The sequence below is a fragment of the Geotrypetes seraphini genome, chromosome 6 (assembly GCF_902459505.1).
Source record: "Geotrypetes seraphini chromosome 6, aGeoSer1.1, whole genome shotgun sequence".
In the NCBI taxonomy this organism is placed as follows: domain Eukaryota; kingdom Metazoa; phylum Chordata; class Amphibia; order Gymnophiona; family Dermophiidae; genus Geotrypetes; species Geotrypetes seraphini.
In genome coordinates this window covers 201,218,986-201,234,980 of record NC_047089.1, presented here as the reverse complement: position 1 = coordinate 201,234,980, position 15,995 = coordinate 201,218,986, and the positions used below count along the sequence as shown (strand labels likewise).

General features: G+C 44.1%; 1 protein-coding gene across 5 annotated transcripts in view; it reads right to left on the bottom strand.

Annotated features, from left to right (window-relative positions):
• BNIP3L (BCL2 interacting protein 3 like) overlaps nt 1–15,995 on the bottom strand; it is a 52,580-nt gene that overhangs the window by 3,880 nt on the left and 32,705 nt on the right. For all 5 annotated transcript variants that reach the window (XM_033949476.1, XM_033949480.1, XM_033949479.1 and 2 more), the window contains exons 5-6: nt 14,714–14,817; nt 13,682–13,831 (exon numbers count right to left, since the gene is read on the bottom strand). In XM_033949476.1, the coding sequence (XP_033805367.1) occupies nt 13,682–13,831; nt 14,714–14,817 (254 nt within the window). The remainder of the gene's footprint in view (nt 1–13,681; nt 13,832–14,713; nt 14,818–15,995) is intronic.

The following is a 15,995-nucleotide window of genomic DNA, read 5'->3' as shown; positions in this document are numbered from 1 at the left end:
AGCCCGGATGCGGACAGCTTCCCAAGCAGACTTGCTTGAAAAACTTTAAGAAAGTTCACGACTGACGCACCGCGCATGCACGAGTGCCTTCCCGCCATACGCAGGGCGCGCGTCTCCTTAGTTCAGATAGCTAGCAGAGAAGCCAACCAGGGGAAGTGGGTGGGTTGTGAGAATAGCTGCCTGATGTCCCTGGATAACAACTGTTACAGTAAGTAATTGTGCTCTATCCCAGGACAAGCAGGCAGCCTATTCTCAACATATGAGTGACCTCCAATCTAAGAATGGGGATGGTGAAATAGTTGGCAATTCAGGAGAATAAATTTTGTAACACTGCCTGGCCGAAATGGTCTTCCTGTCTGGAAAAAGCATCCAGATAATAATGAGAGGTGAAAGTATGAACCGATTTCCAGCTTTACAGATTTCCTCAATAGGAGTAGATCTAAGGAAAGCTACTGATGCCACCATGTCTCTGACTTTATGGGCTGTGACTCGACTCTGTAGATGCAGTCCAGCATAAGCATAGCAGAAAGAGATGCAAGCAGCTCACCAGTTGGAGATGATGTGCTTGGAAATTGGATGTCCCAACTTGTTTGGATCAAAGGAAACAAAACGTTGAGGTGCAGATCTGTGTGGCTTAGTTCTTTGCAAGTAGAAAGCCAAAGCACGCTTACAGTCCAGAGTATGAAGAGCTGTTTCTCCAGGATGAGAATGAGGCTTTGGAAAAAACACTGGAAGTACAATGGATTGATTGAGATGAAATTCTGAAACCACTTTAGATAAGAATTTAGGATGAGTACGGAGGACCACCTTGTCATGATGGAATACTGTGAAAGGTGGGTCTGCAACTAAAGCTTGTAGCTCGCTGACCCAGCGAGCAGATGTGAGAGCAATGAGAAAAATCACTTTCCAAGTGAGATATTTAAGATGAGCCAAAGCATTGGTTCAAAAGAAGGCTTCATCAATTGAGCAAGGACAACATTGAGATCCCAAACCACTGGAGGAGGTTTGAGAGGTGGTTTGACATTGAAAAGACCTTTCATAAACCTGTAAACCACAGGATGAGCAGAAAGGGTTTGATAGGCTGATGAAAAGCAGCAATTGCACTGAGATGGACTCGAATGGGTGTTGATCTGAGGCCTGATTGAGACAAATGGAACAGGTAATCTAAAACTGAAGAAAAGGAGGTAGATTGTGGCTCCTTGTGATGAATGGTGCGCCAAGCAGAAAATCTAGTCCATTTCTGATTGTAGCATTTTCGAGTAATAGGCTTCCTAGAAGCCTCTAAAATGTCCTGTACAGAGTGAGAAAACTGTAGAGTGGCAGTTAAGTTGAGAGGTATCAAGCTGTCAGGTGTAGAGACTTGCAGGTTGGGATGAAGTAGAGACCCCTGATTCTGTGTAAGCAGAGAGGGAAAAACTGGTAGAAGCAGTGGCTCCCTGCTGCTGAGTTGAAGTAGAAGGGAGTACTAAGGTTGCCTGGGCCACCGAGGAGCTATCAGAATCATGGTGGCATGTTCTTGTTCGAGTTTGACAAGTGTCTTGAGTATGAGAGGGAATGGAGGGAACACATAGAGGAACTGATTCATCCATTCCATTGGAAAAGCATCTGTCTCCAGTCGATGAGGGGAGTATGTCCTGGAGCAGAACGGAGGCAGTTTGTTGTTGTAGGGAGACACAAAGAGATCTTTATTTCATTTATTTTATTTTTATTTATTGTTTTCTCAGGTACTTTAGCTAGATTGTGAGCCTTCGGGACAGCTAGGGAAATCCAAAGTACCATTTTTATTTATTTTATTTTAATGTATCTTTAATCTATCTTCATTGTAAACCGCTTTGAACCTCACGGTATAGCGGTATATAAGAAATCAAATCAAATCAATCTATCTGAGGAATTCCCCATTGAGAAAAAATGTGATGAAGAGGCGAGGAATTGAGTGTCCATTTGTGAAGTTGTAGAAGGTGACTCAATTTGTCTGCAAGACAGTTTTTCTCTCCTTGAATGTAGATAGCTTTCAAGAAGGTGTTGTGAAAGATGGCTGTCACCGAAGTTCAAAGAAGCATGGGATGAATACAGAGGATCTAGAATCATGGGGATGGGGGAATAGAAGAATGAGAGGGAGAAATGTTGGATATAGTGGTGGAGAGGGACGAGAGGGACAGATTGAAGGGGATGCAAGGGGGAAGAATGTTGGACATAATGATGGAGGGAGAGATGTGGCATGGTGTTGGAGAGGGGTGATAGAAGGAGAAATGGGCATTGGGCTGGTGGGTAGTGATGAAAAATGCTGCATATGATCTGGGGGATAAGAGAAGGAAAAATGTTGGATGTGGCAGTAGAGGGGGTGGAAGAGATGCCTGGACCTCTCAAGACAGATGGACGAGAGAGAGAGAGAGAGATAAGGAAACTTGTTGCCAATAGGGGTGGAGGAGAGAGGAAGAAAGTTGGACTCATGGAGGGACAGAGGTCCGAAGGAGAGGAAGCATACTGAAGGCAGAAAGTGCTGGACTCATGGAGATAGAGAGAGAGAGATAGAGAGAGAGAGAAAGACACTCCCTTTGCAGCAGGGGAGGGAATGAGAGAGAGAGAGAGAGAGAGAGACATGTTGCCAATGGGGCGGAGGACAGGAAGAAAGGTTGGACTGATGGAGGGACAGAGAGAGATGTTGGTTGGGGAATGGAATGAGGATAGGAAGCATGCAGGAGGTATGCAGGAGGCAGAAAGGAAGAAAGAAATATTGGATGCACAGTCAGAAGGGAATGCAACCAGAGACTCATGAAATCACCAGACAACAAAGGTAATATCAAAATGTGTCAGTTATGAGAATTTATATCTGCTATCTATATTTTCCACTATATTTGTCTATTTTCTATAGTTGTTACTTAGGTGACATTGCATATTTTAATGTCATCTGCGTTGACCTCCAAATGTGACACTGAGACTTGAGGATCTGGTACATTTGGTGTGGCTATAGTCTTCGAGGAAGAGGAGGAAGAATGACTCTTCGACTTGGAGACATGTTTCTTGGGCAGCTTGATAACCACTGCTGATACCTGACCTGAGGGAGGCAGCGAAGCAAGTGTCTTGTCAGGAGAAGACTTAGCAGATTTGCTCGAGGATGAAGACCCGCCGAATGCGGAGGGTTTGATTAAGGTCGAAGCAGAAGGCGGAACCCCAGTGAGATGCTTGACCGGATTTGAGGTCGAGGTCGAGACCTGGGAAAGTGGATCCATACCATCGAAGAGTTTTCCCGCCTGAACTCGACGAGGTTTGAGGGCTCGAGGTTGAAGGGTAGCACAGCGGGCACATGACTCCGGATGATGGTCAGGTCCCAAACACTGAACACACCACCTATGTGGGTCAGTAAGAGAGATCGCACACTGGCAACGGCTCCACTTCTTGAAGCCTGTGACCGGCCGGGACATTAACGGAAAAATAGCCTCAGCGAGATTGAAGCCCGCAGTCTGAGGCTGCAAGGCAGGCCCCACCATGACAGAAACGAAAAATCAAATTAAGTCTTTTTTTTTTTTTTTTTAAATAAAACGCGCAAGAAAAACACAGTGACCCTGTAAAGAAATAAAACATGAGCCGCAGTGAGAGAAGGCACGAAGTAAAACCGAGTCTAGCGTAGAGTGTCGAAATAGGATTTCTCGGCTCCGTGGAGAACTGAGGAGACGCACACCCTGCGTCGGACGGGAAGGCACTTGCGCATGCGCGGTGCGGCAGTCATGAACTTTCTAAAAGTTCTTCAAGCAAGTCTGCTTGCGAAGTTGTCCGCATCCGGGCTCTGTGGATGACATCACCCAAGCTGCTTACTTGTCCTGGGATAACCAAATGTTCCTGAGCTGCATCTTAAAGGAGCTGGGCAAAGATACTTTGAAATGCTTCCCTGAGCCCTTGCCCTCCCCCACTCAAGCATAAAAACCCTCCAGAGGCTCCCTCTCAGTTCAAGCATAGCCAAAACAAGACCCTCCTCATTAAGTATTATAACAGATCCCACACCTGAAGTCCTCTCCTCCCGACAAAAGACACCTCTTCTCAAGTCATGAAAGCCCTTATATGGAAATATGCCCTCTACTGGTAGTACCACAAAACTACCATTAGGCTATCACCACTTTGAACCTAGCATCAGCAAGGGTAGGAGTGACTGGAAATTACTCCTGCCCGACTCCACTAGACATCACAGTAAAAGTTCAACCTCTTTCCCACTAGTTACATGGATGGTGGTGGCTATGCTCACCTGGAACCAGTCAAAACCTTGTCACTTGCTTTGACTGGGGAGCTAGATGGGTCCTCTGTGGACAGGAGCACTGGGGCTGGGACTGCTCAGTTTAAAGCTGGAGGTTGCTGAGAGAGAGACTAAATAGTGTCGGTATAATTCTTGATGAGGTCTGTGACCTTCACCTTATCCCCAAAAAGATTATCTTCTTGGTACAATATATTCACTGGTTCCAGGTCAAAGACATGAAACCGTGAGAGTCTGCACATCCTTACACTCAAAATGGAGAGTCTGCATGTAATATCAACAGTGTCATAAGCACCCCTGGCCACATCTGCACTCCAGCTGCTTAGTGACGAACTAGCAAAGCTCTGTGGCCTGCTCCTGAGGCAGCAAGTCCGCAAGACTAAGCATACGGCATACCAAAGACTTCAAGTATATGCTCGTGTAGAGTTAGTAGGACTGGATGTGGTTAATGAGCACTGAGGTCTGATAAGCCTTCCTCCCTACTGGAGGAGACAAGGCATGAGTCCTGGAACTTCTGGCTAGCTTGAGAGTAGATTCAACCACCAGAGAGTAGTGAGGCAATTGCACTCTCTCAAATCTGCAAGCCTTTTGGATACAATACTAAATATTCACCTTCTTTGGTACAAGGTGCACTGAGAGGGGAGATTCCCGATTTTTCATCAGTGCATCTTTAAGGATAGGGTGTCACGAACTGTGACTCGTCCTTTCTTAGGAGATTTATAACCCAGGACAGATAACATCTCTGCCCTAGGCTCTTCCTCTATCTCCAACTAAATGAGATAGCTGAAGTCACTTCAAAAAACCTGTGAATGACAGACTCTCAGGTGGAGATTTACACCTCTCTTGAAGTGGGGAGAGGACAGAAGGAACTCCATATGACTCCTCTAATAAATAATGTGGATCTTCCTCCCTCTGACACCCATGATCTGTCCACGTCCTACTCCTCACAATACTCCAAATGGGCAGAGTGAATCTGTGTCTGCCTCAGCCCAATGGAACCTTGTCCATGCTCTAGAGGGCAAAAAGGTACAGCCCTTCTTCCCAAGTCTGGAGAAGCTTCCTCCCCCAGTGTAGAGAAATGTACTGCATGGGTCGATGTCAAGGCACTGGCATCAACGACTGCTCCGAGGGCAAACTAGAGGCTTCAGGGAGGAGTTGAGGCTGAGTTTCAGCTGGCACTAGCGCCCTTGATGCCTGAGAAACATATAGATGAAACATCTGCACCAGCTTCTCCCTGATTATGGCCCAGTACTGCTCATTGAGCGCAGACATTGGCAAAAGCTGAAGCGCTGGTTCAGAATCAGTCTGAGAAACAGCATCAAACTGGAAACAGGAGCTTGACTTCTCAAAGACTGGCACACCACCACCTCCATCAAAGAGGGGAGAGCTATCCTCTGTGTTGGCAATTCTTGGGTACTAGTGATGCTGATGCCCCGGTGCTCCTGGAAACACGCTTCGAAGCAGACTGATGCTTGTGACACTCTGGCTTCCTCTAACATTCAGCATTGTGGTCCTTCCATGCCAACGAGGACAACATCGAACCCTTTAAGCATACTGGTGTTGGGTCCGATACTGACTGGTCCCGAGGCCCACTATTAGCACACAATCTGGGGAATGCACAAAACTTACTGTCCAGTTTAGCGATTGATCGGATTCCCCGATGCACAAAACTGCCCACCACGTGTTTTTCTCCTTGATCGCCCATTTTCTGATCTGATCCATGCAATTAGTAAAACCCCATGCAAAATAGCCAAGCAATTCAAACACTAACATCATTTGGCTGTTTAGTATCGGGTTTTACCTATCATAAAATCCGATTGCTCTAGACCTGTCCGTAACTGTGTTACGGACTGGTCTGCCTGGGGTTTTTTCTTTTTTTTTTTTTTCAATGGCACAGATATTTTGCCCCAAAAAAAGATGGCAGGAGGAATGCCCACTCCCTCCTGCCATCCTGATTGACCCCCCCCCCCTTGCCCCATGGCAAAACGGCAGGAGGGATGCTCACTCCCTCCTGCCAGAAAAGACCTCCCCTCCCCGGTAACTGTCTTACCGACTGGTCTGCCTGTTTTGTTTTTTTTCTCAATGGTACAGATATTTTGCATGTATTACAAAAAATTATGTATTAAAAGAAAATATGAAAAAAATTCCCCGACGCCGGCCTTCCCCAATGACCCCCGACAATAGTGCACCCCCCCAACAAACGCGGCACCCAACCTGAACCTAAAACAAATGACAGAAGGGATGCCCACTCCCTCCTGCCATGAAGGACTTCCCCCCACAAAAAAAGACTGATTGACCCCCCCCCCCACCCAGCCCCATGGCAAAATGGCAGGAGGGATGCGCACTCCCTTCTGCCAGGAAACAAAACCAGAAGCCCTAACAGCAGTGACAGGAGGATGCTTTCCCTGTCACTGCTGTTAGGGCTTTGCAATGTGTCAATTGAACACTGAGCGATTGAATCGGTCACATCTGCATGCAAATAATTTGCACCTTCGTGCAAAAAAAACAAAAAAAAAACAAACCTCAAACGGGAAGATACTGAAAAAATATCTGTTGATATGCACTGAAGAGAGACCACAAAGATGCGACCGCTCAGCTCTGTGGAAAAAATAAGACTGAGGAACCTGTGCTTGTGCATCAGCTGGGAAAGCATCATGCACACGTAGTGGGACATTGCTAGAATTTCCCACTCGCTGTATACAGACTAGGCAGTGCCCATACCAGGCTCGATCGGATAACATCACCCAGATGTGAGAATACTAATGGCTTGCTTGTCTTCGGAAAAAAAGACTGTTCTCCCCATTTCCATGTGTCTTCTATTATATTAATTTAAGTTTTATTTTTATATTTCCCATGCCTTTCCTTTGGTAGCTCAAGGTGAGTTACACTCAGATATGGTGTATTCTCTATCTCCATAGTTGAGGCAATGGAGAGTGAAGCAACTTGCCCAAGGTTATAAAAAGTATCCACCAACATTATGAACTTTCTGAAATAAAAAACATTTCAAGTTTCACCTTTCCTCACAGTGTCAGTGCATTAGAAATTATTTCATTAACAGTTCAACTAGAATTTATTATATTCTTCAGCCACAAGAGGGAACAAGACAAATAGCCAGGACTTTAAGAAAGCAATTGTATAAGTGAATCCCTAAGAACATAAGAATTTGCCATACTGGGTCAGTCTGATGGTCCAGTCTGATGGTCCAACAGTGGCCAACCCAGGTCAAAAGTATTTGGCAGAATCCCAAAGAAAGCAAGATTCCATGCTATTGACCTCAAGGATAATGAAAGATTAGGTTCTTTACCTAGATAATAATCTTTCTGTTACTAGAGAATTGCAGGGGGACAGAAATCAAACCCATCCCTGCTGGAATCCAATCTATCCCCGCCTGTCCCCGTATTCTTCAGAATTAGTTATTTCATTTAATTATGCTACTGAATTAGAGGCTCTGGTAGAGACCAATTTGCAAATAAGCAAAGACATTTTATTAATATGCATTACTTTTAAAATTTTATATGGTATTTTTATTCCTCTTGTTGCTCTGCTATGGAACGTTTATAGATTTTCCTACGCAAGAAGCATTCAACAATTTAAACTTTCCCTTCCTTCTAGGAAAGGTATTAAAGGAGTCAAGAACTTTAGCCTTTCTTTGGCTTTTAAATTTTCTCAATTATGGAATGAACTCCCTTTAACTTTGAGATGCCCTAGTACTTTCCAATTCTTCCACATATCACTAAAAACTTTTTTATTTGCTAAACATTTTGAAAATTAATCTCCTTGCAATTTTAGCATTGTTTTTAATTATTGTTAACCGAGTTGAGCTTCCTCTGGTTGATGACCCGGTATAAAAAGCTAAGTTTTAGTTTAGTTTAATTGGGAAGAATACATACTTTGTAAATAGGTCTCTGCCAGAGCCTCTAATGTAAGTACAAAATATAAAATACTCCAGCTGATGAGGACTCTCAAGCTATGTCAGCTGAAGACTTCCTCTGAAGATACCTAAAAATCCCTTTACTATGATTGGCAGGCAGCAGCAACGTCCCTAAGCCACAGATGCTGGCACCTCAGTGGCTCAAAGATGCTGCCAGCGACTGCTATGTTTGGTACATAAGAAATGCCTTCACCGAATCAGACCTTAGGTCCATTTAGTCCGGCGACCCACACACGCGGAGGCTAAGCTAGGTGTTCCCTGATGAAAACCCTGTTTACCCGTACCCCTCAATGTGATTTGCAAGAAGGTGTGCATCCAACTTGCCCTTGAATCCCAGAATGGGATCTCCGTCACAACCTCCTCCAGGAGAGCATTCCAAGCATCCACCACTCATTATGTGAAACAGAACTTCCGGACATTTGTCCTGGGCCTGTTGCCCTTCAATTTCAGTCCATGACTTCTTGCCCGAGTCACATTTGACAACCTGAATAATGGTTATTCTTGCTCTATTTTGTCGAATCCTTTTATTATTTTAAAAGTCTCTATCATATCGCCTCGCAGTCTTCTCTTCCCCAGGGTGAACAAGCCCAGTTTTCCGAGGCATTCTTTGTAGCTCAAATTCTCCATACCCTTAACTAGCTTCGTGGCTCGCCTCTGCACCCTCTCCAGCAGGGTTATATCCTTCTTTAGGTAGGGAGACCAGTGCTGGATACAGTACTCCAAGTATGATCTGACCATTGCTCTGTAAAGCGGCATTATGACATCCGCCGATCTACTTGTGATTCCCTTCTTTATCATGCCCAACATCCTGTTTGCTTTCTTTGCCGCCGCTGCACATTGAGCCGACGGCTTCAGGGTCCTGTCTATCAGTACTCCCAGGACCCTTTCTTGTTCGCTCTTGCCCAATGTCACACCTAATATTTTATATTCATGTTCCTTATTTTTTCTGCACAGGTGCATCACTTTGCATTTTTCTATATTAAACTTCATCTGCCACTTTTCCGCCCACTTCTCTAGCTGGTTCAAATCTCTCTGGAGTTCTTCACTGTCCATGTGTGACCCAACTGTCCGACATAGTTTAGTGTCATCAGCAAACTTGATTATATTACTTGTTGTTTCCTCTTCCAGGTCATTTATGAAGATATTGAATAAGATGGGCCCAAGAACCAAGCCCTGGGGCACACCGCTTGTCACCTTTTCCCAGTGCGAGAACTTCCCATTTATGCTTACCCTCTGCAATCTGTTCTCCAGCCAATTGCCTATCCATTTTATTATATTCCCTTCTATTCCATGGCTTTGTAGTTTCCTCAGAAGCCTAGTGTGTGGAACCTTGTCGAACGCTTTCTGGAAGTCCAAGTATATTATATCCACTGGGTCTCCGCTGATATGTTTGTTCACCTTCTCAAAAAATTGAAGTAAATTTGTCAAACATGACTTCCCCTTCCTGAAGCCATGTTGACTGGCTCTCATCAGGTCGTGATTTTCCATGTGTTGCACTATGCTATCCTTGATTAGTACTTCAACCATTTTCCCGAGCACCGACGTAAGACTCACAGGTCTATAGTTGCCTGGTTCTCCTCTTGATCCTTTTTTGAAGATTGGGATTACATTTGCTATTTTCCAGTCGTCTGGTATTTGCCCGGCTCTAATTGAGAAATTAGCTAGGGATTGTAATAGCTCTCCGATTTCTATCTTAAGTTCCTTTAGCACTCTCGGATGAATTCCATCTGGTCCAGGGGATTTGTCACTTCTTAGTTTGTCGATGTCCAAGTCCACATTCACTCTGGTGAGGCTTTCCTCAATTCCACCCTTGAATACTTTCCCTGTTTCGGGCATTGATGCAGTGTCCTCCTTGGTAAAGACAGACGCAAAGAATGAGTTTAGCCTATCTGCAATCTGTTTGTCTTCCTTGATGCACCCTTTCCTTCTTTGGTCGTCGAGAGGGCCCACTGCCTCCTTTGCTGATTTTTTTCCCTTTTATGTATCTAAAAAAGGGCTTGAAGTTTTTGGCTTCTTGTGCTATCTTTTCCTCATAGACCTTTTTGGCGTCTCTTACCGCCTTGTGACACTTCTTCTGGTCAACCTTGTGACTGTTCCAGGCCTCTGTCGTTCGTTCGCGTTTCCATTTTTTAAAAGAGTTACTCTTTTCCCTTACTGCATCCTTCACCCCTTTAGTTAGCCAAGCTCGTTCTCTTTTGTTCCTAATATTCCTTCCTTTGGTTATCTGCGGAATGTAGAGATTCTGCGCTTCAGTGATGGTATTTTTTAGTAGGGACCATGCTTGATTGACCATTTTGACTTCGGCTGTCCTTTTCTTGAGCCGTTTTTTAACCATGGTTCTCATGCTGTCATAATTCCCTTTTCTGAAGTTAAAGGTTGTGGTTAGGGTCTTGGTTCGTTTCCCCTTCCTGATGCCAATTTTAAAATTGATCATGTTGTGATCGCTTGTCCCCAGCGAACCGTGACTTCCACATCTGTTGTCGTTCCAGTTATGCCATTTAGGACTAAGTCCAAGGTTGCGGTTCTCCCACCATTTGTTCTAGGAAGTAGTCCCCTATTTTTTCCATGAACTTTCTTTCCCTGCCGCAGTTTGAGGTTCCCAGGTTCCAGTTTATCCCCGGAAAGTTGAAGTCTCCCATGATCGTTACGTTACCTGTTCTACATTCATGGTTGATTTCCTCTATCATTTCTGTGTCTGCTTCTTCCATCGATAATAGAGGCCAATTTTAGTGTCTGTTTCATTCTGTCTAGGAATCTTTATCCATAGGGACTCCAGTTTTTCTTTTCCTTCCATCTTCCCTTCACTGATAGATTCTACTCCTTCTTGAACATACAGGACAATACCTCCCCTTTTTGCCCTATTCTATCCTTTCTGTATAGTTTGTATCCCTGCAGTACTGTGTCCCATTCATTTTCTTCGTTCCACCATGTTTCGGTTATTCCAATAACATCTAGTTCTTCTCGTCTTGCTAGTGCTTCCAGTTCCCCCATTTTGTTTCTCAAACTTCTGGCATTCGTGTACATACATTTGAGCTCCCTTTGTACTATCTTCTTGGACTTTTTAGTTTTCACAACCCTTTTTGTATCTATTTGCGCTCTTTCTCTGTCACTTTTGATTACGACATGCTCTTCCCCTTTATCTGAGCAGTTGTTCATAGTTCCTTCTTTGGGATCTCCTGATGCCCGGGTCATCGACTGGTTGTCGACTGTCGGCTCTCCCCTGTTCCTTAGTTTAAAGCCTTCTCAATGGTCTTTTTCATGTTTTCAGCCAAGACTCTTGCTCCTTGCTTGGTGAGGTATAGGCCATCCTTTCTATAGTATCTGCCTCTTCCCCAGAATGCCTTCCAGTTGCACACAAAGTCGAAACCCTACTCGTCACACCATCGTCTCATCCAGGCGTTGATTTCTCGCAGCTCATCCTGTCTCTTTCCATCCGCTCTCGGTACCGGGAGTATTTCGGAGAAGGCCACTTTCACCTCCCTGACCTTCAGTTTTCTTCCGAGCGAACGGAGTTGGCCCTTCATCTCTTCCCTGTCGTACTTCCGTCCGCTCACATCGTTGGTTCCCACGTGGATAATCATAGCAGTGTCCTCTCCTCCTGCTCTGTCTATGATCATGGTGATCTTGCTGGCCACATCCTTCACTCTTGCACCCAGCAGGCAGGTGACCAGTCTATCTTCCCTTCCTCCTGCGATGTGGCTGTCGACATTGCGTATGATGGAATCTCCAACGATGATCCCTGTCTTCTTTATTCGGGGGTTCTTAGGGGGTCGCAAGCCTGTATCCATGGTATAGGACCTGTCTTCTCTCTTCTGCGATGCATCCTCAGACGGGCTCTCATTTCCGCTAAGTGTGTGCTTGTCCTCGACCTCCGCTTCAGCTTCTTCTTCAACTGTAGTGGTGCCTCCTTCCATATCGCCTGGGCCCTCTTCCATGGTTGGTGTTCGGGTACTGATCTTCAGCCCTGGGTCCTCCACATGTTGCTGATGGGCTTCCTCGATGAATCTCTCCAGTTCTTCGATCACTTCGCTTGTACTGGACTCCTCTAGCAACTTCTCCTGCTTGCGGTCTTCTTCTTTCCTGGCGAGGAGTTCTTCTAGTTCTATCACAATTCCCTCCAGCTGCCAGACTTGCTGTTTCAGGCTATCCAGCTCCTTGCATCGGCTGCAAACGTATGCCCTAGTCCCCGAGGGGAGGTAGTCATACATACTGCAGCCGATGCAGAAGACAGGAAAGCTCATCTTCTGGCTTCCGTGGAGAATCATATCCTGTTCCCCTTCTGAGTTGTCTGTGTCTATGTGAAACTTCTGTCCCAGCCGGCTGTGTGTGTCCTGACCTCCTGTTAGCTGTCCTCCTGTTGGTTGTGAGTTGTGCTGGTGCTGCTGAGTTCTCTTGCTGTCTTCCTTTCTTGGGGTCCTTGGATGGTAGAAGGGAATTATGGCCACTTCTGGAGGAGGTCCTCAGTTGGTGGTGCTTGGGGATCCCTAGCAGCTACAGCAAATACTTCAACACTGGAGAAATAAAAACAAAAATGCATTTTCTTTTCTGAACACAATACAAAGACATCTGCTGTATACATTGCCCAAAGCTAATGTATTTCAGTCAATAAATTCCTTTTTTTACCTTTGTTGTCTGGAGATTTATTTTTCCATCAAGTTAGTTCCAGTTTCTCTTTTTTCTGCTTTCCTGCCTTCTGTAAATTCTTCTTCAACCGGTTGCTATCCATTGGTTCCTCCTACCATGGTCCACCATTTCTTCCTCTCTCTTCCCTCCCTCCCACTGTACAGCATCTTCACTCTCTTCTGCCCCTGGAATCTTCTCCTTTTCCCCTTCCCCACTCCTGCAACAGCATTTCTTCCTCTCTCCTCCACACCCATGTGCAACATATCGCCCTCTCTCTCACTGTCTACTATCTTTGTCCCACTCATTCCCTCCCTTACTGCAAAGGGATTGAGAAAAGAGAGGGATCCAGTGTGCATCTCTCTCATCCCCTCTACAGCCACATCCAAAATTTCTCCCTCTTATCCCCAGACCTCAAAACTTTCCTGCTCCAAAATGCTTTTAAAATCTAAAGCATTTCCTTATTCTGTGATTCATTCTTGCCAGGCTTTTCGCAGCCTCACTTTTATTTTTTTCCCCCAAGCATTCTTCCCAACCCTTTTGTTTTGTTCTTTTCCCCAACCTTGGAATTTCACTGTCATTATTTTTGTCACTCATTGATACCTATCAGTGTGTTATAATTGTCAGTCCTCCCTCTTTGTTTTATTATGCTTGTAACATTTGCACAAATGTTTTCATTTTATTGAACACCGCCTAGGTTTATAGGCGGTATATCATTATATAGGTTTCTATCATGTCTCCCCTCATGTGTCTCTTCTCTAAGCTAAAAAGTCTTAATCCTCTTTAGCCTTTCCTCACAGGGGAGTTGATCCATCCTTTTATCATTTTTGTCATAGGAAGAGAGCGGGGAAATAAACAAATATGTAATTAATTTGTTCTCCACTCACCCTAGTCCAAGAGCCAAGGCATGAGAAAGAAAGAGAGATGGAATGAACACCTTAAGAAACTCAGCAGAGAAGAGGCCTCCTTTCTTCATAGCTCCCGTCTTCCTCATGCTCAGAGAAACTGAACGTTTGGGATGTCGGAAATGAAATTCCCTGAGAGAGAAACATGTTTTGTGTTTTTGAGAGTAACATTTTACAGATGCTCAAGACTGATACAAGAATCAAGGTCCATTAGCAAAAGCATAAAACACAGGACTGCCAATAAAACAAAATACATCTGATTTAATATAAGGATTGCAAAGAAAATAAGTACAATAGTTCAGATAGCCAAGACAATTTGTTCATGTTCAAGCTACTACTGTGAAAAATCATTAAAGCTCAGCTTTTCCTCAAAACACAAGTACTGCAACTCTGCAGTTAAGACAACATAAGAACATAAGCATTGCCTCTGCCGAGTCAGACCATAGGTCCATCACGCCCAGCAATCCGCTCCCGCGGTGGCCCCCCAGGTCAAGGACCTGTAGTGATCTATTACTCAAGGGCGTTTTGTATTGTATAGTAACCCTCTAATTATACCCCTGGATTCCCTTTCCCTTCAGGAACTCGTCCAATCCCTTTTTGAAACCCAAAATCGTACTCTGCTCAACCACCTCCTCTGGAAGCGCATTCCAGGTGTCCACCACCCTCTGGGTGAAGAAGAACTTCCTAGCATTTGTTCTAAATCTATCTCCCCTCAATTTTTTTGAGTGCCCTCTAGTTTTTGTTACTGACATTTAAATCCAAACATGGCACTTCCAGAAAAAAAAAATAAAGTCTCATCAACAGCTACCAATTGTAAAAGTGATTTTTACCTCAAGAAATATCATCAACTCTATACAAAGAATGATAAAGAACCTTTCAGTAACAATCAAACTAGGTTGAGCTCAAAAAAGAAAATATCAACCAAAATCCCCCAGAGCAAATTGAAAACCCTGAAACAGTCTCTCTATGTATGAAGCTTCTATCAAGGGAAATTTCTCTTCTACAAAGACTTACTTGGGTGGAATGTTTTCAGGTCTACTCGACCAGTCTGCTACCCAGTCTGCACTTTTCTTCAAAACATCCATTTCTTTCTCTCCCTCTCCAGACTCCTCTTCAGACTGAAAACAAAACACAGCAATTAAACACAATAGTAACAGGAGATTTGTTTAACTTACTCATACTAAGTTATGAAGCAGATGTTGGATTTGACCAGTTTAATATTTCAAGTGGTAATCTAGTAGAAAATGGTCGTAAAATGCTGTTCCGTTGGTACTAAATACCTATGCGAATGCTGAATGTGCAATGTTGGAGGGCACGTGGAGCACATAGCAACATGTTTCACATATGATGGAGATGCCCAGAGGTGCAGATGTATTAATTAGACTAATGTTTTAAAGGCAGTACAACAAATTACAGGACAGCAATACCCATCTAAGGCTGAGCATTGTCTGCTGCACTTCAAACTGTTTGAAGCCTGTAGTGTACAAACTAGCATCTAACATCTTCACTGTGGTTAAACTAGCACTTGCAATAGCTGGAAACAGCTTCACAGCACTACTTTAGATATGCTATTCCACAAGTTGGATTATATATATTTAATGTCAACGCTAATTGCCCTAGGGTCCGGACAATTATAAGATATGGGATAATTATCAGAAGTGAAAAGAACAAGTTATTACCCAGATGGATATATAATGACAATTGCAGAGGTGATCCATATGTGCTATATCTATCTTATAGAGACATTCCAGGGGTGCAAAACCTCTGGACCCTACTACACTTGGGAAGGGGTGGAGGGGAATGTACTGAGTTCAGAGTGGGACAATTATGCTGTCATTTTGATAATTGTATTTTGTTTGTTTAGTTTTCAAACATGATAAAAAAATATTTCAAGTAGAACTGGTGTCTATGTAAGCATTGCACCAGGGCCTGAATAGAACAAAGTCAAAGGCTAAAGCATGGGTATGAAGAAATTGTGACAACACAGCAGCATTGAATTATCTTTTGCTATTCACTGGCATTTTTGCTTATTCATGGCTATGTATCGTGTGTTCCCACAAGGATGAAAATATTCACAGAGCTGTGTGTGAGTATTGTTACACCATTATCTTCTGACATTACTTTTCCTGACGATAATGTGAAGCATCAGTCTACTTCCTTATACCATGCTCAACTTTAATTACTGAAGTCAGTAACTACTACTTCTATCCATTCAGTTGTATCTACCCCTGGATTCTCTGTAGGCTGGTCCTCGCCCTGCTTTCCTGTTTTCCATGGCTTCTTTCAATTGCTTGAT